Below are 23358 nucleotides of genomic sequence, written 5' to 3'. Positions count from 1 at the left end.
GAATCGATTGTTTTGGATGCTTAAAATATCCTTATTCTCAAAATGCCCCTTCACCATTCCAGAGGCAATCCATATTATATTGAAGGGAGACCCAGTAACTATGGCCAATTGGATAGCAACTAGGTAGCTTTCTATATAGCAAAGCACTCAGATAATTTTGCTTGGGATTCCATTTTCTTTGCTTCCAATCAATTTCGTGATACCTATAAATTATCCTTGCTTTTGTGTTCTGATTCCTCTGGTTGTGCCTACATGAGGATTGTATGAATTATCTGCCTCACCAAAGAAAATATAAATGCCATGGTAAATTTGGCACAATCAACTAGTAACATTGGAATTGAAGCATAGGAAATGTCGCACCTTTGAGTTGCTCTAAACAAAGTATGATTGCATAATTACTATAAATGCTCATGAACAATGTGGGAATTTTGTTGAGTTGCTCTGTTAGATCGTTTTATTCCATTTTCTTTACATTTGGAACACAAAAATAAAAGGAAGTGGCTAAAGAATAGAAAGTAAAAACGAAGTTCCATAGTATCCCCAAACACAGCTAACCAATCCACGGCACCATTAATTCCTTTCTCGCTTGTAACAGCTCAGCACCTGGGCAAATCTGCTGGAGGATGAGGAAGGGTCTCCAATGGACCCTCACCATTCTTCACAATAAATGCCATAGAGAGACCCCAACTCGTATGAACCTCAAGGTGGCAATGTATGAACCACACACCTGCAATATAACCAATTACATTTGAAGAACAAAGACCATAGTCCATATAAATTGTATCATGCTAAGCTTAATGAGCCAAAAATACCCTACCTGGATTGTCGGCGATGAACCGAATGGCAGCCCATCCTCCAACCGGAACACCGATCGTGTTCATGTATGGTGGGTCGACGAGGTTGATCTCTGCGGTCATCGGATCAAAGTTCCCCGTGCCATACCCTACAACATAGAAGCTGTAGCCATGCAAATGGATGGGGTGGTTCTCGGTCGACACGATCCCAGTGTCCTGCAAGATGAGTTGCACCCTTGCACCATACTCTAGCACACTCACTCTAGTCCCATTCAAGGACTGTGTATTATTTGGAATGTTGTTAGGTGCACCATTAACAAAATCATAGGTCTTCAATGGCACCTCAGGGAAGTCGTCAGTATAATAACCATGCAACCTGTTGTAGTAGGCTTGCAGCAACGAAATGCTGGGTCTCACAAAGGTAACATTGTTCATGGATGCTTTGAAGACACCACCATTGGGCCCTTGGCAGCTCTTGTTAGGAGTACGGGAGTGGCATTGCTCCACGTTCACTCCAATGGTGAAGAAGAGATCGGTGTCGATCTCGAGAGGGAGATTGGTGGCATGGAGGCTCCTCAGCCCATTCATGCTATTCTTCACAGGGAGACTGTCGTTGAAGAACGGCAGCGGCGCCGGGAGGGCCATAGAGGTGAGGCTGACACCGGAGTACTGAAAATGAGCTACAGCAGAGAAGTTCTGGAATGGAACAAATTGGGCGGACATATAAGGGCCTATTGCCATGTTATACTTGGCAATGGGCTGGTTGGCCTCCACCAGGACGTTCATGGTCTGGCCTGGGGTGATCATGAGCTGCTCCACTGTGAAGGGCTTTGTGTACTCCCCATCAGCTTCCACTATGGTGAGCTTGTGGTTGGCAATGGAGAAGAAGAGCTCAATGTTTAGGGCTGCGTTTATTATCCTCAGAAGGTATGTCTTGCCAGGGATCACATCAATCTTGAATACATCTGGGACCAAGAGTCGAACAGCATCAGTCTATCATGATGAGATTGTTTATCTCATATTGAGGCTTGCAAACATAACTTGTATAAGTTGTGAATAGATTATTTTACCATTCTTCGAGCAGTTATAGAGTGGCCCTGGGTGGCCGTTGATGGTATACGCATCCGATGCCGGAGCACCTCCACCGCTTGCAAGAACCCTCTTTTCCAGCTTCTGCAAGTCCTTGAACCAATAGTCCGCTGTTGCCACACCCCATTGTTCTCAAATCCATTAGAACCATTATTACCAATCTCATGGGACTAAAGGGATGTGCTATAAAATTATCATATTTTAGAGAAATTAGAGTTGCATTGAGACCATGGCCTCAGGTAATTAACCTTCCCCTTCTCTATTCTTGCTCTAATGGATTTCTTTAATCATTTGATTGACATTCTCGTGTTCGATTAAAACTCCCTTTCATGCTGGAATTTCTTCCCACCATCATGAAACTTAAAAATCTATGTAATTGTTGTTAATTGGCATTTGTTTATGGCTGGACATTGTTTCTACTGTTTTTTCAAAGCTTTTGAAAATATGAAATTAGTGGATTTTTACATCGCTAAAATTATGAACCTAATTCATAATTGTGTTTCCTGAGATTAAAATAAGTTGTTGCAGAAATTTCAGTTTGCTGTTTCTTAAAACACCTATTTAATGAAAGAAGAAGTTTGATTTTATTTTTCTGAAATAACAAACTTGTTGGCTACAATTTTTTTCTTATGGATTCCAAACTAAAAAGAACCTGAAATTTCAAAACTGAGTTAATTCTTGTTTTTGTTTCCAAAGACTCTTTGCTGAAAAAAGAGATATCTGTTTTAGTTTTTTCTGGTTGCTGAAAACAAAAATTGCTAGAACTCATAATTTAAATCTGGAAGTTATATGTGCTAGAAATTTCTATAGAAACTTTGATAAGCTGAAATTGTATATGAGTACTGATCTATACTATCAACGTGTGCTGAACTAAAAAGTTGCATGATTTTGTATTCTTTGATGATAGGTTTATTTTTAGCTGTATTATATCCTATAAATTGAAAGTCAAATTATCTTAAGGGGATTTTTAGTTCATTATCAGGATCAATATTTGAATGAGAATCAAAATGGAATGAAATCAGAATCGAAATAGCTAAATCCTCTAAAATATTTAATTCATGATCAGAATTGAAATCGAAATCGGACTAGAAATTTGAATCCTTAAGCAAGAATAAAGATTGAGTTGTAAATAGATTGGACTATTCCCATTCTACTTTAGAATCAAAATCGAAATGGAACTCTTTCCAACTAAACGATTGAAATGGGAGTCACTCATTTCCATTCTGATTTCAGACCCCAACTCCTCCTAGTCAAATACATCTTAAAACTAAACTCATACTTTAATATAAGAATCTTTATCCTGCGTTGTTTATACAACCCTCAGACCAAAACCATTTTTTCAAAACTTTCATTTTCTGTTCTGCAAGTCTCCCGCTGCTCTTGGTTTGTTTTATGTATTTGTATTTATTCCCTCAGTCGATGTATTTGTTGTCTTCCTGCTGCCTTTTTATTATATGTTAGCACCAGCGAGGACTATTTTGGATTGTACTAATATGCTACGTATTAATGAACTTGCCTTCAGCAAAAAATAAAATAAAATAAAAAATTTCATTATCTGATTTAGTGGTATTCTTTTATCCAGCAAAAACAGAGTTCTAACATTTTTCTGACACACAAAGTGACGTTGCATACAAAACAAGTAGTAGTTTGAAACTAGATCAATCCGTTTTCTAAACATTTTGTTTTACACTTATTTGGGTTGATAACTGTTTTTATGAGACTAATGGCATCATTAGGTGACCTTAATAGTGTCAAAAGGAGAAGTTAAATTTGTCCTCTTTCAGAGAAGGAGATGTTTCAACGGTCACCATCTTACGGGGCGTTAGCTATATTGGATGTTGTACCTAGAAGCGAGCCTCATATGGGGTCCCACCATCCTACCATTATTGGCTCGCGACCTAAGGACTTGTTCGAGAAGGGACTGCATGATACGAAGGAAAAAGTTTAGGAGACGGAAAAGGAGCGCTATAAGATATGAAAGGAAAGCAACATTAATGAATCTATCAGTAAAGTAATTGATTGGAGGGACAAATAGACCAAACATCACTTCTTTGAGGTATATTTATTATTATAAAGTAACTTCTCCAAAATATTTTTAATTTCCATCAGAATTAATCTATTTGATAGCTTTTGATTTTTTGTGTTTGGGGTGCCAACCATAGCATATCATCTTTTGTTCCATATATATTCAGCTTTTAAATTTTATAAGATTTTATCTTAAAAGTTAGTTGCATGAATTCTGTGCAATTAATTTGCATATTTGTTTGATTTGAATGTAGTTAGAATGGTCGTGAACAACAGAAGAATAGCTCAAGGTATCTTTATGGTTGCGGCATCTTTATGACTGAATAAAATGTCATAGAGTGCAAACAAAACTTTTTTTCTATTCTATTAGGATTTAGCTTTTGCCTTTTGGCGGTTACCAGCTAGGGTAGTATGAATATATGGATTATGTTGATAGGTATGTGTGAACAACTCATTTTATTATAATGGGATAAGTTATGTAGTATGATTAAGAGTTGATGCTCATAATTTTGTTGAAGGATAAATATCAATTGATAAAACTTTCAATTATTCCTTACAATAATAAAATTGTGGTAAAAGTGTTTGCAAAATTTGTCATAAATGCAGTTTTTCCAACATGATGGTTGTAGTTATAAAAAATTATTTTTTTCTTCAGCAGATTTGCTTTTTTTTTTTTTTTTGGCTGATAAAACTTTTGCTAGCGACTTCTGACAGACTCGAAATCCATTAAAAAAAAATTTTAATGATTTTTATTATTTTTTCTACCAAATTTTTTGTTAGAAAAACCCTTTCCTCTTTAGTGCTTCTCAAATTCATATTTTTCTCTCTTTTATCATTTTTCCGCCTTGAAAACTTGCAAAAGTCTCGTACAAAAATCTCTGCTTCAATTGTGAGAAGTAATTCAAAAAAGGATACAATCAAATATTTGAATTTAAAATTTTAATACGCCATTAGAGAGAGAGAGAGAGAGAGAGAGAGAGATGATTACCCAAGATCACTACATGCTCTTCGTAAGGGTTGGGGAAGGGGTAGGGTACCCCAGTCTTGGGATATATCACAAGAGCTCCATGGACCGTCCCACGGAGCCAGGAGACGTGAGCATGCCAGAAGAGCGTGCCCTTCTGCTGGACCAAGGTGAACTCGTAGGTGAACGTCTGGCCAGCTTGGATCGGGCATTGGGTGAGGTATGCTGGTCCATCCGACCAGCACGTTAGCCTCTGCCGGACCCCATGCCTATGACCACAAAATATATGGAATTAGCCGCGTGCTTGGAATTATGATGAGCCCATGCATGCACCCAAACACACCCCTACACCTGGTGCTGGCCTCGGTCAGGCATCAAGCTGTGGAACATTGATCACATACATATGGTGATGATGGACTCATTACTTACCAATGGATGGTGGCGTTATATGGGGTCTCATTGGTGACCTTGACGATCACCCGATCGTCCTCCTGGGCATGCACGGTCGGACCGGGGTACATGCCATTGATGGTGACGATCTCCCTCGTCTTGCAAACCTTGGTGATCTTCATCGTTTGTACCTTCACAAGTAGGATACATACAATCAACAACAATATTAGACAATGCAAAATTTCAATAAAGGTCTCCGCTGCAGCCATTAGAAGAGAAGAATATCTCAAAGATTAAGCAATAAGTACCAAGCATTAGACTACTAATTCTGCCAATATTTGGAGCATATGTGGGAATCCTGCAGAATCTCTTGTAGATTTAAATAAAATGTATCTGTAGACAACTTAGTTCTGTTCGGAATTGCAGTGAAGCTACAGATCAGGAGCTAATAGATTGTCTTCTATGCCTAGGAATTAATTTCTTTTAAGAGCCTGTTGGATCCTATGGGATCCATGAGTTAAAGCCAGTACAATTAGAAAAAATCAGTCTGAATTAGACTTGTTTTCACAAATACCCTGTGATCTTTGGAGTGGACCTGTCCAAATCCCATGTGGAGGAAAAAGATCTTAATAGGTTTTTGTGGACAAGCCTTATCCAAATTGATTTTTTCTAGTTTTGCCGCTACGCTCCGACTCATGAATTATATGGGATTTTGTGTCCGAACCTCCAAACAGATTGGTGATGATAGATTTGTACCCTGTGTCTCAGCCGACAAATTAAAGAAGTTATATATAGCCACCGAATACGGTATTTAATGCTCTTATAGATTCCTTCATTTGAAGGGAGAGATGCTCGTTTGTTCCTCAACAAACGAAGGTCAGTCCACTCGGTGCTGCTGAAAGCCATCCAATCATTTCAGCATTGGAAGCGGTTGTGCTCGGCGAAGCTGGAAGCAGATCATCTGACCCTGTGGACCAAGATCGAATCTATGTCAAGATCTGCCACCTGTTGATGGGGTTGCTTGGGTTTAATTTCTCTGTCATGATCTCTTTGGTCCGGTGCTTTAGACCTTGCTCTTCCTTGTGATCCCCAGGTTGTGCTCTGTTTTCTCTGGTGCTCTCCTGTAAATTCTGGTTCTCTAGAATCTGTATGTAATTCTTCCCCTTGAATAAAATGTGTGTGTGTGTGTAAAAAAATAGATTCCGTCAGCTACTCTAAACTACTGATTACTGTAACCAATGCAGGCCATCGCTAGAGAGATCAGAGGTGGCCTTGCACATTGCAAGAGCAGAACAAAATAATGTCAAGCCGATAGAACTTGGCTCGGTTGGTTGGCAACCCTCTTCTGGATGCATGCATTGGGTATGGGGTTGTCAAAAAAGAGCTATTCATGAGCCCACGCTTGAATTTGACCAGCTCAATTGGCAAACAAAAATAAGCAAGAGCTAGGCCTAGGAATATGTTTTTTTTTGGTAAAAAGAGCTACGAATATATTCAAACTTAAGAGTGATTGAGCTCAAAAAATAAATATATAAAAAAGGCAATGTGCACATATTATATAATATGTATATATTATTTCATAAAAATATTTATAATTATTAATTGCAAAGCAATAAATTTATATAAAACAGATTATATTTCAAGTACAAATTAAGATATAATCATCATAATTAGCTCAAGGCATATAAATGGAAGCCTTAGTAGATTCTAAGCTATCACCAGGTCTCTTAAATAGGCTATGCATATGTACCAAAAAAATAGGCCATTCTTAGATAAGTTTGGTCCGAAGCTAAATGCCTTGGCTCGAGCTCGGGAATGCAGAACGAATAGAATTTGAGCTATACTTGGATTGCTGTGGCTCGACTCATTTATACGCCTAATTAGAGAATGGCTGTGGCCTGTAGGTTTCCAAGCCAAGCACGGCATTCCTCAAACACAGACCCCAAGTCAAAATAGATAGAAAAAGAAACATGAAAGAGAGAGAGGGAGACAGAAAGAGGCGTAATAACAGAGAAAGAGACCTTGAAGTCGTAGAACCTCGTAGATCCTCCCACTGGCCACTGATGGTGGGCTCCTACGCCAAGTGGAACGTAATGGAACAGCAAAATGCCGAGCCAAACCATGAGGTGAGAGGACCAAGCCATCTCTCTAGAGCTGAAGGAGGGAAGCTAGGAATGGTGTCCGTGAGAAAGAAGGGAAAGAGGAGACCCTCCTTATAAGTATTGTTTTGAGCTCTCTTATCCTAAAGCAGGAAGAGCAGGGAAATTAAGAGGAGACCGTTGAGAAAGAAGGGAAAGAGGAGGCCCTCCTTATAAATAGTAACTTGAGCTCTCTTAGCCGAGAGAAGGACAAGCTGTTGACAAGGATTTATCCAAGTGTGCATGAGAGTAACAAGAACAGTTTTCGTGATTTTTCCAACCCATTGCTCTCATTATCATACCGCTGTCGCAGAGGTGGCGCCAAAGAAATCATGACTCTTTACGCTTTTGGTGGCCTTTCTCCCTCGTTTTCTTGTCCCCACATGGGAGGAAGGAGGTCAAAAAAAATTTTAACAGTCCCGGCCGTTGACTCAGAGGACAGAAACACCACAAATTCAACTGCGCCTGCTGTGGGACCCCATTTAGAATCAAATTTCCCACAACCATGCACCACCCCATCTAGCCGAGATAAAAAAACATGAGGAGAATAAGACATTGGACTAGGAGTAAAGTTGGTGAAAACGGACGAAGGAAAGAAGAGAGTTGGGAGGCTAGAAAGAGAACACCTGCAACTTGCGCTGTCAAAGGAGTTTGTTTTACTGTCGTCAATTTGCAGGGAAGCTTGGAAAACCTTTTGGAAAGAAAAGCAGACTAACAAAGTGCCCATCCTTCAGGAGACCATGAACGTAGATTTCCTTTCCTGCACGGTATGGTCGTGGTGGGCCGGTGGCATGGCTTTGGGTGCAGAGATTGCTTGTGAGAGTTTAACCACAACAACATGGGCATTTGGAGGCCACCTCCATCCAAGCGTGGCAAAGCGGGCATACCGGTCACAAGCGCCAAGGCCGCTTTCGTGCACATTGGAAAGAAGAGGACATCCAATGCAGCATGGTAAGAAACATCATAAATGCAGTTTTTAAAACCAATTGTACTTTTTCATCTTTGTTATTCCCCGGGAGAGGGATGTTGGGGCGCAAAATCTTCTTTTTATACTTTTAATGGTTAAAGATGCCGAACGAGAGCACAGTTTTATTAATATTATTTTAATAATTAATTCGAAAAGAGACCTAGATCCAACGTGATCATTTTAGTCGCTACGAGTAAAATTAAATATAACTTGAAAATAGATCTGTCATGTAGAAAGATAAATCATAAATCAAATTTTGAAAAATCATATGTTAGGGATCTGACATATAATTAAATTTTTTTTTAATCAAATAGTTTTTGAGATTTTAAATAATAGTATCCTTAATAATCAGATCGAAATTTCATTGTTTGGGAGTCTAAAATAGATTGATTAAATTAATTTTTTTTTTTAAAATAAAAATTTAATCAAACAAACTTCTAATGCAAAAAAAAATTTACTGAGCGACAATAGATAGAATTACTATTATAAATAGAAGTTATGTATCTTGATTTAACGTAAATAATATTAAAAAAAAATTTTAAATTTTATTTTTATAATTTTTTTAATTTTTTGAAAATATTTGAGTTTAGTGGATTGAAGGAAAAAAAAAAAAAAATCTCTCCAATTGAATTAACGATTCAATTTACCTTTAAGGAGATATCATATTTTCCATATTGTTAGTAACCTGTGGATTTGTGCTTTTACCTGCAATGTTTTGGTGCGCACATGTGGGCGGGTGCGTGTGCGTAACGACAAGTAATGCTATAAATCTTACACCACTTATTTTCAGCATTCGTACGAATTGTATAAATTCGAACCCCCACCTCAAACAAAAAGAAAAATACAGAAAAATCATGGGACAAAATGTACATTAATTTGCGCACTTGGCCATCAGAAGTAACATAAACCTATAAATTTATATAAGTAGGGACCGAATTAGAAGTAAGGTTTGTTTAAGGCATTGATTCAGCCATCATTAGAGCAAAATTAGCCACTCATTAGTTGATCCACTCTATGCTTTTACTACTAAACTCTCCCTATAACTTGAATGATTCACTGGATTTCCAATGGCTGAAAGGTACGTTGCAACCAAATCGAAGGTGACATTGTACCTTGCACCGACACTTCAAAAAGGACACTCTACCTTACACCGCCTCCCCAGGATCTCAGTCTCGCATCGATCTGATAAGAAAAAAACATGTGGATGAAGCTACGTCCCAAGTAATGATCTGCTCACTATCTCTTAATTAACATTGTGAAGCTCTTCATTAAATTAATCCGCATAAAGAAGAATGAATCCTCCAGAACCAAAACAACATATAAAACAAGCCAAAGAGGAGAACACAAACCAGCACGGTACGACCGTTGTCCCAGCTTAAAGCAATGGGCAGGTAATGGTATTCTTAACTCGTTTGATGGCTCGAGATTATAGTATTCGAGGTGAAAAAACTGTGGTCATGAAGTCATGGAATATTAGTCGGTGGAGGTCCCACCGATGCCTTCGGGAGGAGGGCACATCTTAGTGCATGTCTGCATGGCAGCTGAATGGGTCAACGGGAGGGTTTGATCCAAACCCATGCAGACGTAAGGAGTGTACCTAAATAACAGTGGCAGTCTAATGTCTCTCAGGGGAAAATAACAATAATATATAGTAACAACAATAACAATATGGTGCACCAGCTCTCTTGAATCGACTATGATGTGTATCACTTCACCTACAACAAAGAATTAAAAACTACGAGACTATAACTAACCTGAATTGCCTTATCCGTTTACTCCATCCACCTAAAAAAAAAGGAGTGCAATATACACCACAAGTGGCATGCGAGATACTCTCTCACAACAAGTGGGTATGAGGTGTCTTGTCGTGTCGTACTGACACACCATGTTTGACATCGTTGTCATTTTTTCTGCTCAACAAGGTGGGTGGAAATTAAATACACATGTTTGCACTGTTTACCTAACAGAATGGTTCATGAATAGGGAATATCTGAAGATAGTTACTATTATAAGTTATGTTGAACCAAGTCTGAAAACATCTGAATTAATCTTGGAACGTACGCCCATTGTATAAGTCCATTGAAGCCCATAACAAGTTTGGTCCGAGTTCAGATTTGGATTTTGAAGAAAATTATAACTAGGTTTAGGTCTCGCAGCCGGTCCCTGACTCAGTAATTTGACTCCTAATTAGGTCTAATTATTATTTTGAACCAGGTCCAATGGACCACACCAAATCCAACGGTGGATAATATGCCACATTACCTTTTGTACTTCATCAATTCCTAATTGCATGTTATCCACCATGTAATAATTTCTCATTAGGTCTAAAATTATTATTAGGTTTAGGTCTCATAATGAGTCCCTGGCCTAGTACACTTGGCTCCTAGTTAGATCTAATTATTACTTGGACCGGATCCAATGGATCACACCAAATCCAATAGTGGATCACACGTCACATTACATCTTGTATTTCACCAATTCTTGATTGCACGTTGTCAACCATGCAAATCCTCTAAGATTTGCCCTGGTCCATGCAATAATTTCTCATTAAGTCTGAAATTATTATCAGATTTAGGTCTCATAATGAGTCCCTGGTTTAATGGCTTGGCTCCTAATTAGATCTAATAATTACTTGAACCAGGTCCAAAGGACCATGCCAAATCCAACGGTGGATAACATGCCACATTCCCCCTTGTATTTCACCAATTCCTGATTGCGCACTATCTACTATGCATATGCTCCAAGATTTGCCCTAGTCCACTTGGACCAGGTCTATGCAACAATTTATCCCTAGTTAGGCGTGGAAGAACCTGAAGGTGGACCTGGCCCAGCCCATTGACACCCAATTATTTTATTGATTGTCTTGTAAAGCCCATGATACAAAGCCCATGTGACCTGATGATACGGTTGGCAATGGGACTCAATAGCTCGCAGATGCCAAGAGGTTGGGGTCCAGAATGCGGACTTTATTGGCTACTTTCCCTTTTGACTCGACTCGAGTACAACGTATACTTGATTGTGTGAGTGCAAGCACGTAGTCTGATGTGTGCACACTAGAGTCTGGTTTGGTATCAACAATCCAAGCTATCGAATACAATTTAATATCTTAAAACTACCTACAAACCAAAAATTAAATGATTTGGACATCAAGTACTTAAAATGGACATCAAATTAATAACCCATCTTAGAGGCTTGGCCTAACCTTTTGGTGGCCAAATTTCTTGGTACTTTTTTTATAAATTTGACTAACCCGATTCAATTAAGCCAGCTGAATTTCTCGGCAATGGACTGTATATGAAGTTGACTGATCCAATTCAAATCAAGTGATTATTGGGATCAACTACCGACTTTAAGATGTTGCCTGGTATCAAAAATGTTGATGCTTCAGTGAAAGCCAACCTATTTGCATCTCTAATTAAGAAGGAGCAGATTTCTTTCGCAGTGAAATATGCTCAGGGACCAAGCAAAAATCTGGCTCCAACCCTGATCTTAGTGATGTATCATTTCCTTCACAACAAATGTTCTTGGCCTGTTAAGGTCACATACTAATAATAAAATAAAAATCAAAAGAAAAGCTGCTTGGACTGTAGGAAAGCATGATAATTACAATAAGCATGCAAATTCTTAATAATTATCGAGAATCAAATAAATCTAAAATTAAGACAAGAAAGTGTAGCAAAATTGCTAAATCTACGTGTACATACCGAGATTTAGAGGTTCTCCAATGCAACGTGAAGCTCATTCTGACTTCCTGAAGTTTTTCTTTTTTTTTTTTTTTTGAAGGAAAAGGGAAGCAAGGACTGCCACCTAAGTTTATTATAGAAAAGTAATTACAGAGAGATATTTACAGAGCAAAACAAATCCTTCTCAACAACAGCGACAGGAAGCTTCAAAAACTACGGAAAGAAAGCTAAATTTGAACGCCCCCATCGTTATCTCCATGCCTTCTAACGGCATACTTCCACTTGGAGAACCTGGAACCCAAGCAGGCAACCCTTCATTTCTGATGTGCACTGGTTGGGAATTGATTTGGTCCAATAGTGGGATTCAAATAGTCTTTTCTTATATCCTATCATGGGGAAAAGAGTACAGAGGTACCTTATTGATCATTCACAGGGAGGCTTTGGAGATTAAGTGCTTTACTTCTCATCTATAGGAAGCACAACCAAGAAGATCCACGAAGAGGCTTGCAACAGGAATAGCTGCCGAGGTTTTTAAATGAACAAAGTGGATTTAGCTCCTATAACCATGGCATAGGGTAGTACAGGGTAGTACTTTTTGTACTACCTTTTGGGCTGGAACTTAGAAGGAACGGCTTTTGAACCTGGCTAGATTGGGTGTACCAAACCAAAACGAGTTCTCTATGACGCCATGGACGTACTCAAAACGGAGATGACATCCATGCAACGGTGTAGGGCCTTCGGTTTGCAGGGGACAACCAAGGAAATAATGATAGACCAAATAACGTACTTTTTATTGTTCAACAAGCTCGTAGCCCCTTTCTTTCATCAAACCATCTGGATTTTCTTTTTCGCCTAATCGTAAATATTTTTATTATGTCCAAAATGCATGATTATATAATATTAAGCTTTTTAAGCTTTTTCTTTACTACCTTATTTCCTTATGATATTATCCCATTTTGTTCCAACTCTCTTAGTCACATTTTACATGGCAATACCGTTATAGGTATATTTCACATATCGTACTTTTCCAATTAAAGCGAATGATGTGCATTATACGAGCCTCAAGCAAACTACATTATGCCTAGGTTTTATTTAACAAAATCGAGTCCATTAAATTTACTGTTTTCATGGAATTTGATTGCCATAAATTGCAAATTTCCATTGACATCATGTTCCCATGAGACATAATTGTGCATTGTGCTGATAACAATTTTTTATATTATTTAATGTTAATTTTTTAGATAAATATATTATAATTATTTATAATTAATTTATAATCTCATGCGATGTGTGGAATGCAATAGTTTATTATGGCACCGGTAAACATACTGCGATAGCATACTCTGAAGCACCATCCGATACATATTAAAAATCGTCAATACCATCCGTGCTAATCTACGTCAGAAGTGCAAAAGTCTCAGGTGATGTTTAGTTGGAAAGAGTAGGAATCTGAAATCGGAATCAGAATGGATGACTCATATTCCAACCGTTTGATTGGAAGAAGTCCCATTCCGAATCTGATTCCTGGATGGAATGGGAATGGTTCAATCTACATAGAGGGGGTGTTTGATTGAAAGAAATATGGGTTTGGAATCGAAATGGGTGACTCTCATTCCAACCATTTGGTCGGAAGGAGTCCCATTCTGATTCCGATTTCAAGATGGAATGGGAATGACTCAATCTATATAGAACACAATCCCTACTCTCCTCTACGGATTCAAATTTTCATTCCGATTTCGATTTCGGTCATGAACCAAACGCTTCGGAGGATTTAGCCGTTCAAATTTCGATTCCAAACCATTCCGATTTCTATTCCCATTTCGATTTCGATTATGAACCAAATACCCCCAGAACTCAATCCTTACTTTCTTTTATGGATTCAAATTTTCATTCCAATTCTAATTTTGATTCTGATTTCGGTCACGAATCAAACGCTTCGAAAAATTTGACCATTTCGATTCCGATTCTTATTTTCATTTTCATTCCGATTGTGAATCAAACACCCCCTCAATTTCTATGAAAAAATATAGATGAAAACATAAAGGATGCAGTCATGGCAACGTACATTGCGATGGCCAGTATCCTACTCTACTGTTCCAACCCAAACACAAGATGCACGAATCGTGATGATCATAAGAATAATAATAAAAATCTCTTTTTCATTCCTCCAGTATTTCCATCTGTTAACTTTATATACCACAAATTTTGTTCGTGGCTTGCCGCTCTCAGTTCTCGAACCCCGAAGTGCAGTCCTCAAATTCCCCAATACTTATGCTAAATCAGCTCAGATTCAGACAAACCTCTAAAAAACAGTTGAAATGCGATCAGAAGTTGGCGTGGGATTAATCTGACAAATGATTAGCCAAAAGCCAAGTATATTGAACCCTAAGTGCCTACCTTTTTCTTTCTTTTTTTTTTAAAAAAAATAAAGAACTTATCAAAAATGTTGAACGAATTAATCCACCATAAATATACACTATCGGGTAATGAGATGCTCTCAGAATCCCATCCAAACAACTATTTGTTCTTCATAGCTTATCCAACCCCGAAAATCTGGAGCATTCTTTCAAAACCCCGATCTCATCTTTGAGTACCTATTCCCATAACCATAACAGAATAAATTTGGAATAATATAGGAAGAGAAGTATATGTAATAAATTTAATGTTGATCTTTCGGATAAAAATATCATAATTATTTATAATTGCATGACTGGTACGTCTCATGGTTTTTTTGCTTGTAAAATATTATGGTGCTCACTGCATGCGGTTCGTATCCTTTTACCTATTTTGACGATTGTTGCTCTGTTCTCCTTTGTACATTCTTATACAAAACTTTGGAGACCTTTAGCAGGACCATACATAACGCATATAAGTGAATAATCTGGGGTGAGAGAGTTTCTTTTAAAGACGATAGACTTTACTAGTCCCTGGACATGAATGGAAGAAGCATTGATATCAGAAATTAGTTTACCTTGCAAAAGGCTTTAGCCAGCTCTTTGCATTAATTTAGATAGCTCTACCAAACCAACTATCTTTGCCAGGAAGAATTTAGCAGTTTTGGTAATACAGAATAAGATAATTAATCCAACAAACACCACCTCCACTATTTAGAAGTATAATATTTTGGAGTAATCGAAGATATTATCTTGCAAGGTAGAACGAAATCACCGTATTCTCACCAAAGTGCTGAACCAGCTCTGGCACCAAAAATTCAAGACCCTTGGTGGAGAGAGCTCCGGCAGCCGCCGACGAACCCAAAGTAAGCGACTCTCAAAAGAAGTAAGGGGGCAAGAGATAAGAAATAGGGCCGATGTACGCTTTGCGGATCGGGCCCATGTTATTTCCGATTCTTATCGGATCCATTTAAAATTACCCGACATGATATTATTGGATTAGCGTACGTATCAAGCTGGTTTTGGGCTGAGCCCCAACCTCACCTGGCCCATGTTGTTATTGGACTAAAGCAGTATAATATGATGATATTCATCTAGTGTTTTTTCTAGCTATTTTTCTTTTTAATCTTGATTTTTTTTATGATTAAATTGTCGTATGAGACTAAGAGTGTTCTTATCCTTTCTCTAATTCAACTGCTGCTTGACTTCTGAAGCTGTAGTTTCAACCTATGCATTGCTTCAAGACACATGTATTAAACACAACCAAGAAAGAATGATGATGTTAAACCTGAACTCGGCCCAATCCAAAGACCAATGAGTCGGATGAAAAGGTCATAGGCTAGCCAAAGGCAACCTTGACAGAGTGAGAACTTTCACATGGGCAAGTGTATGGGCAACTTTGGTTGACATTTATTATTTGTAGCCCACGTGAGAACTTTCACACGGGCAAGTGAGGGCTTTCTGAGGCTTCAGGGATTGTTGATGGAAGATTGTGAACAATTGTAGAAGTCAAATATTGTATAAAAAATGGATGGAAGTTTATTCTTTTCAACCAAAGGGCAAGAGTTTTGGTTTTACATAATTTGCTAGTAGATTTCGATACGAGTTGTTGACAAAATAATCGGTTCGAATTGATGCACCGCCCTATCATTTCAAGTAAAGTATGGCCACCTTCATAATTAGAAGAATTCTATGTACACAGCTCTTATCATGGGACACCAATATCTAAATCAGCAGAAAATTAATAATCAACAGCAAGTTTTTTGCTTTAAACCAGTTTTTGTTAAGTCATCAACCTAATTCAACTGGTTTCCATGACGTCAAAAAGATATGATGATGTTCTTAAAAACTTGAGTTATTCAATTCTACATAGACAAAAGGAAAAAACAGATTGATGATTCAATTAGGGATGTCAAGTATATCTGCTATTATCGAACTATTAGATCAAGAAGAAGAAGAAGAAGAAAAAGGAAAAAGGAAGGGGAGGAGGAGGAGAGAAAGAAGAAGGAGGAGGAGAAGAAAAAAAGAGGATCAGAAGGTGGAGGAGATAATTAAAAAACCTTCATCTTAATATTTTATTAGTCAATAAAAGCATGCAGGTTAATAAAATTGGTCACTTTCTTCTCAATTATGATAAATGGCCAATATCTCCTAGAAATAGTTGTAAGACAAATGGACACTGATGCACATCAAATGTTAAAGATGAGATGCAGCAAACTAGCTTACGAATAAGGAAAAGGATAGGGGAAAATCATATCTTGTTGAATGTAAACAATGAAATAACAAACAAAAAAAAAAGGAAAAGAAATGATAACTTATATCATCTGTTAGTAGAGAATCATAAAAATGGTTGAAATTTTTTTATTAGATTCCCTCTATTCAACCAATTAAAAGAATGAAAGATTTCAAGAAACACATGCAAGCAAATTAGTTCTTCCAATTGAGGAGGACATTTAGGAGAAAAAAAGACTTAGCCAACTAGTTAAAAGAATTATACAAATAAGATCATGTGGAAGATTTCAATTGTACCTTAGCACAAAATGATTTAAATGGCTACATTGCAAGGAAAAAGGCATTATAATAAGGATAACATTAAATTAGTTTCTTGGCACTTGACTTTGTTAATCCATGGTATAATCTCACTCTAATGAACTTATTAGAATGCTGTAGAACATTTAAAAATTGACTTGGTAATTCAAATTACATTTTAGGCATATTGCCCCTTCTTGTAAGTGGGATGCATAATTAAAATGAGTACTCTTTTATATACTTGCTGATCAAGATCGCTTTTATCTTAAAAATCTGATAAGAGAATCCACCATAACTTTTTATCAATCATACTGAAGTTTTTTTTTCCCCCATTGAATATCAGTCATTTTCTCTTCTTCTTTTTCTCCTATATGTCCCCTCAATCTACCTTTTGAAGCTTTTACTTAGTGGAAATCTCATGCTTCTTGACATTATCATCATTGAATTCTATCTTTTCATCACCATCACTATAAGGATTAAGATTCTGATTCTATCTTAAATTTGATTAGACATAGCTAAAAGCTCTAAAATTCTGAATAAGCAAAAGAATAAGAAAAATCATGATAGATGTTTTACTATAACTAATGAAAAGTTAATTCAGAATTCTATTGAGAAACTTTTGTAGATAAGGTCTTTATCTGTAAATATATAAAAAAATATTATCTTTCTTTTACAATTAATCTATGCTAGAGAGGCTACCTAGAATGACCCTTCAAATTATCTTTAACCTAATCATATGCTCCTGGACGAGTATCATGATCAAATGGGTAGATAAGACTTGTGTTAGCAAAATATCCCAGTAATTTTAAAATGTTAGCATGATGTCTCAATGAGTTTGGAATGTTAGTATGATATCTTAGCAAGTTTAGAATGCTAGAATAATATTTCAATAAATTTGAAATACTAGTATGATATCCCATGATATCTCAACAAGTTTGGAAGGTTCGTATGATATCTCAATAAGTTTGAAATACTAGAATAATATCTCAGCAAATTTGAAATGCTGAACTTGAAATCAATCAATAAAATAATCTTAGAAATTTTGACAATATTGTCTCTTACATTGTATCTGTATATATATATCATCAGTACAAGAATAATAGATGACACATTCCTTTCTCTCAATTTTTCTTTATAGTTTACATGGTATCAGAGCCCATGTTATCTGCTTAATTTTTTTTCTCCACTATAAGTTATCATCTGCTTGAAGAACAGTGTACTCGATTTAATCCATATTATATCTCTGAAGCTCTATCAGAACACTATTCCTCTACTTGAAGAATAGTGTACTCAATTTTATTTATATCGCATCTCTGAAACTCTATCAGAACACTGTTCTTCTCTATTCCTCAAGATCTGACTAGCTCTGCCAAGTCACTCATTACTACACCGCAATCCTCTCTTAACTCTAATGCTACTACTAAACTAATTTCTGAAGAAACCAGATTTGGACTTTTAAAGTCTCAGAGTTCTGATGTTGCTTTAGCTACTTCCCCTCAATCAAATACCTATCCTCCTCAAAATCACAGTGGACAGAAATTTTGCAAAAATTACTACAAAAATCGCCATAGTATCTCTAAATGTCCTTCTATTGAGTGTCAATATTGCCATTGACTTGGGCACATTATTGACAACTGCCCCACTAGACCTCCCAGATCCAAAAAAATTCACTTCAAGTCTAGGGATGATGCTAAATCTGTCTCTGTATCTGTTATTACTATTGGATATTCCATTGAAAGCCTTACCTCTCAGTCTACCTTCATATAAAGTGATCTTGAATCCCTCCTAAAATAGGTTTCGTTTTCATCTAATGTTTCTCCCATTGCCTTGTCTATGACTCCAAATACACCTTCATGGCTCTTTAACTCAGGTTCCTATGATCATATGACTTTCGATCTCTCTCCTCTGTTCTATAATATTCAAACCATCTACACCAACTATTCACACTGCAGATGGATTTTCTATGCATGTTAGCCGCATTGGTCATGTTTCCACATCTTATCTAACACTTCTCAATACATATTTTGTTCCCAAATTAACCTTAAATCCTATCTCCGTGGGTCAATTGTGTAAACTTGATTTTGACTTATATTTCTCTTTCAATGATTGTCAGGTACAAGATCCTCAAACAGGACAGATTCTTAGGACAAACTGCTAGAGTGGGACATTTATTTGAGCTCACCTTCCTCTATCTTCCACCTTCGTAGCATACTCATCAAGTTATTTCTACAGCTATCACTTCATCTTCTCTTTATCTCTTGCACCTTTGCTTAAGTCATGCTTCTCTTAGTAAACTTCATCGACTATTGTCTAGTGATTTATTAGGGTCTATCAATAATGAGTCTTTTGACTGTTTACATTATCAACTTGCAAAACAATCAGCACTATCTTTTGACAAAAGTGACTCTATTTGTCCTACATCATTTGACTTGATTTATTCCGATATCTGAGGTCCCTCACCAACTCCAATCATGGATGATTCTAGATATTTATTTTATTTATTAATGGCTTACCTAGATTTACTTTAGAAAACACATATCTAAGTTGCCTAAAATTCATATTAACTTTGCTACAATGGTGAAGACTCAATTTTCAAAAGTTATCAAAATTTTGAGAACTGCTAGTGCCATGAAATACAAAGACTCTAGTCTTATCAATTTTCTTCAACAACAAGGCACCCCTCTCCAATGATCTTGCCCCGAAAAACAAAATGAATGGGTTGAGTGAAAGCATAGACATATTCTAGGCTCAGTTCATATGCCTTACTATTGTCTGTCTCATGTCCTGAATATTTACAGGGTGAAGCCACTCTCACTTTTGTCTTCATTATTAACTATGTTCGTTCTCCAGTCACTCAGAATATGTCTCTTTTTGAACGATGGTATGGTACGCCTCCTACCTATAACACTATCAAAGTCCTTGGTTGTGCTTGCTTTATTCTCCTTCAGCCACATGAACATACTAAACTAGAACCGTGAGCACGATTATGTTGTTTTCTTGGATATGGTATAGAACATAAAGGTTATTATTATTGGGATCCTATCTCTAAGCATCTTGGGATATCCCGTCATGTCACTTTTTAGGAATGCACTATGTTTTCTTCTCTCTCAAAATTTTATAATCTTCTCCATCTACATCTCTATTTTTTACTAATCCTTCTATCAAGGTTATTCCTAAAAACTTCCGATGCAGGTAATTCCTCTGATAAGCTCATTACTACTCCTGTGGAACTCATGATTTTTTTATCATAATCTATCTCGTCTGTGGATACTGCATATGATTTTTCTGAGTCCTCCATCCCTTTCTCAATCGATACCTCTCTTCATCAGTCCACAAGGGTAAGAGAACCCCCTACCAAACTTCATGATCATCATTATTTTTTACTCTTATTTTTTTACATGAGCCTCGTTCTTATCGTGAAGTTAGTATTGATCCTCTCTGACAGCAAGTAATGACAGATGAGATACAGACTTTAGAGAAAATGTATACTTGAGACTTTGTTGACCTCCCACCTGAGAAAACCTCTATTGGGTGGAAGTTGGTCTATAAGATTAAAATCCGTTCAGATGGATCTATGGAAAGATATTAGGTCCATCTTGTTGTAAAGAGTTTTACACAAGAATATAGAATTGACTATGAAGAGATGCTTGCCCTGTTGCCAGATTTATCTCTGTTCGAAGTCTTTTAGCTATTGTCGTTGTTAAACAGTGAAAATTATTTCAGATGGATGTAAAAAAATATATTTCTTAATGGTGACCTTCAAGAAAAAGTTTATATGTAATTTCTCCCTGGCTACTCACATCCTCTTCAAAAGGTTTGCCATCTCCTCGAGCCTTATATGTCTCAAACAAGCACTTCATGCTTGGTTTGCAAGATTTAATACTATAGTTGGATATCTTGGTTTTTCTTCTAGCCCCCATGACTCGACACTATTTATCCATAGAACTGATAAAGGCATTGTTCTTCTCCTACTTTAGGTTGATGACATGATCGATCATTACTGGAGATGATATTGCCGGTATTTCTAATCTCAAAAAATATCTTAATCAATAATTTGAAATAAAAGATTTGGATCCTCCCAATTATTTTTTTGATCTTGAGGTCTCTTCTACCTCCGATGGATATCATCTATTTCAGTCCAAGTATATTTTAGACTTACTTTCTTGAGCTGGCCTAATGGAGAATAAGACTGCCTCGACTCCTCTTGAATCTAATGCACATCTCACTCCTATGGATGGCACAACACTTGATGATCCGATACTTTATTGTCAATTAGTTGAGAGCTTAGTTTATCTTACAGTTACTCGACCTGATATTGTCTATGTGGTTCATTTGGTTAGTCAATTTATGACTGCTCCTCGATCCACCCATTTCACTATCATTCTCCATATTTTACGCTATGTAAAAGGCATTCTATTTCATGATCTTTATTTTTCTTTGAGCTTTAATCTTGAGTTGACTAGTTATTGTAATGCTGACTGGATTGGTGATCCTACTGATCGTGGTTCCATCACTAGCTATTATTTCTTTCTTGATGATTTTCTAATTGCCTGGCATATCAAAAAATAAATTGTTATAGCTCGATCCAATATAGTGGTAGAATATCGAACCCTTGCCGATACCACTTCTAAACTCCTTTGGCTACACTAGTTACTTGAAAAATATGAGTGTTTCTCATTTGTCTGCCATGACTCTTTATTGTGATAATAGGAGTGCTATTCAGATTGCTCATAATGATGTCTTTCATGAGAGAAACAAACACATTGAAAAATGATTGTCACTTTGTTCATCAACATCTTGTTTGTAGTATGCTTCGACTCATATTTGTTTGCTCCACTAATCAAATTGCCAACATCTTCATGAAATCTTATCTTCCTGGCAGGTTCGATGATCTTGTGTCCAAACTCAAGTTGATGTCGACTTCGCCACCTTGAGTTTGAGGGGAATGTGAGCATAATATCGTAGCAAGTTCGAAATGTTAGCATGATATTTTGACAAATTTGGAATGCTAGAATAATATTCCAACAAATTTGGAATGCTAGTATGATATTCCATGATATCTCAGTAAGTTTGAAATGCTAGAATAATATCCTAGCCAGAGCCGACCCTAGGACAGGTCGAACGGGGCAACCGCCCCAGGCCCCAGGCTCAGGTCCTGTATTGATGTTCCAATAGGGTGTAAGAATGGCTTTCAACAATATTATAACAAGAAAAATAATTAAATAGATTAATGATGGATTTTATATGCTGCTAATAAATATATCTATAGAAAATTATTGCACGTAGATTAATTTTTCAATAATAATTAATGTTTAAAGTATGTTAATTTTTAATAGAGAATGTCTTATTTTTTCATTTAGTCCTACGTCTAAAAAATGTCAGAACCAGTCCTGATCCTAGCAAATTTGAAATGCCAGACTAAGAATTAGTCAACACAATAATCTTAAAGATCTTAACAATATTTTCTCTTACATTGTCTCTATGTGTGTGTGTGTGTGTGTGTGTATATATATATATCATCAGTACAAGAATAATAGATGACACATTCTTTCCTCTCAATTTTCCTTTATAGTTTACAACTTGGATGATTTTGTTCCTTGCTTTACACAAAATCACATTACATAGTCACATCATCTTTTAATTCCATCTTATAATCGTATTACATAACATAACTTAAGCTTCCTATCTTATTTAACGATTCGAGTGGTATCTCCGCACAAAAAAATGATTCTCGCAATGTCAACCATTGGATAGCATGTTGTGCAAGATTCAAAACACTCCAATCTCTATCATCTATCTGCATAGATTTCAAAGTACATATTCCAGGATCCAATGGTTGAGACTGTGAAACACAGGAGTCACTCTTTCATATGAAAGATACATCTGAACCTTTGCTCAAGAAAAAAAAAATGATGGAAAAGAATAACAAACACTAACATGCACCAAAAAACAAAACTGGCCTCACTAAGCTACATTTCTTTCATGTGTGCATATGGAAGCTTCCACCCATCTTTCCCACCAATATAATATAATACAACTAAATATAATAGACAATAATTATCTATGTCACTTAAACTCCTTTACATTGTTAATGTTTACGCCTAATGATGACAATGTAGAACACTACTGCTATCTAATTTCCACCGCACGTACGGGTCCCAAAATCCATGTAAAGCCAGCTGCCACTAAACAAAAAAAAGAAGACCGAAAGGAGGAAGGCTCCCTCTGCGGCTGATGCGCCGCGGTACTCCTTTCCCTCCGTGTCCTATTCCGAAGTCCAATCATTGCATTAATCAACTAAACGCGTACTGGAACTCTGTTTTATTTGTTTTCGCTGTAAACTTCTTCGTAGAAAATAGTTATCGGTCATCATCAGTTCTTTGTTC

General features: G+C 36.8%; 1 protein-coding gene across 6 annotated transcripts; it reads right to left on the bottom strand.

Annotated features, from left to right (window-relative positions):
- Positions 1 to 347: 347 nt before the first annotated feature.
- On the bottom strand, positions 348 to 12591 carry LOC105054113 (laccase-6). 6 transcript variants are annotated; one of them, XM_073246133.1, is made up of 8 exons: positions 12466 to 12587; positions 12072 to 12174; positions 9480 to 9549; positions 5302 to 5453; positions 4897 to 5141; positions 1865 to 1993; positions 818 to 1759; positions 348 to 727 (listed from the first exon to the last, which is right to left on the bottom strand). In XM_073246133.1, exons 4-8 carry the CDS (start codon positions 5442 to 5444, stop codon positions 597 to 599), a joined length of 1590 nt encoding a protein of 529 aa, XP_073102234.1. In that variant the 5' UTR covers positions 5445 to 5453; positions 9480 to 9549; positions 12072 to 12174; positions 12466 to 12587; the 3' UTR covers positions 348 to 596. The 6 variants fall into 6 exon arrangements, with proteins under 6 accessions (XP_073102234.1, XP_073102233.1, XP_010933849.1 ...); XM_073246132.1 differs by lacking the exon at positions 9480 to 9549 and having other exon boundaries at positions 12072 to 12341; positions 12466 to 12591; XM_010935547.2 differs by lacking the exon at positions 9480 to 9549.
- Positions 12592 to 23358: the final 10767 nt, after the last annotated feature.

This window comes from Elaeis guineensis, chromosome 11, assembly GCF_000442705.2.
Source record: "Elaeis guineensis isolate ETL-2024a chromosome 11, EG11, whole genome shotgun sequence".
NCBI lineage: Eukaryota > Viridiplantae > Streptophyta > Magnoliopsida > Arecales > Arecaceae > Elaeis > Elaeis guineensis.
This window is presented reverse-complemented; position numbering and strand designations above follow the sequence as displayed.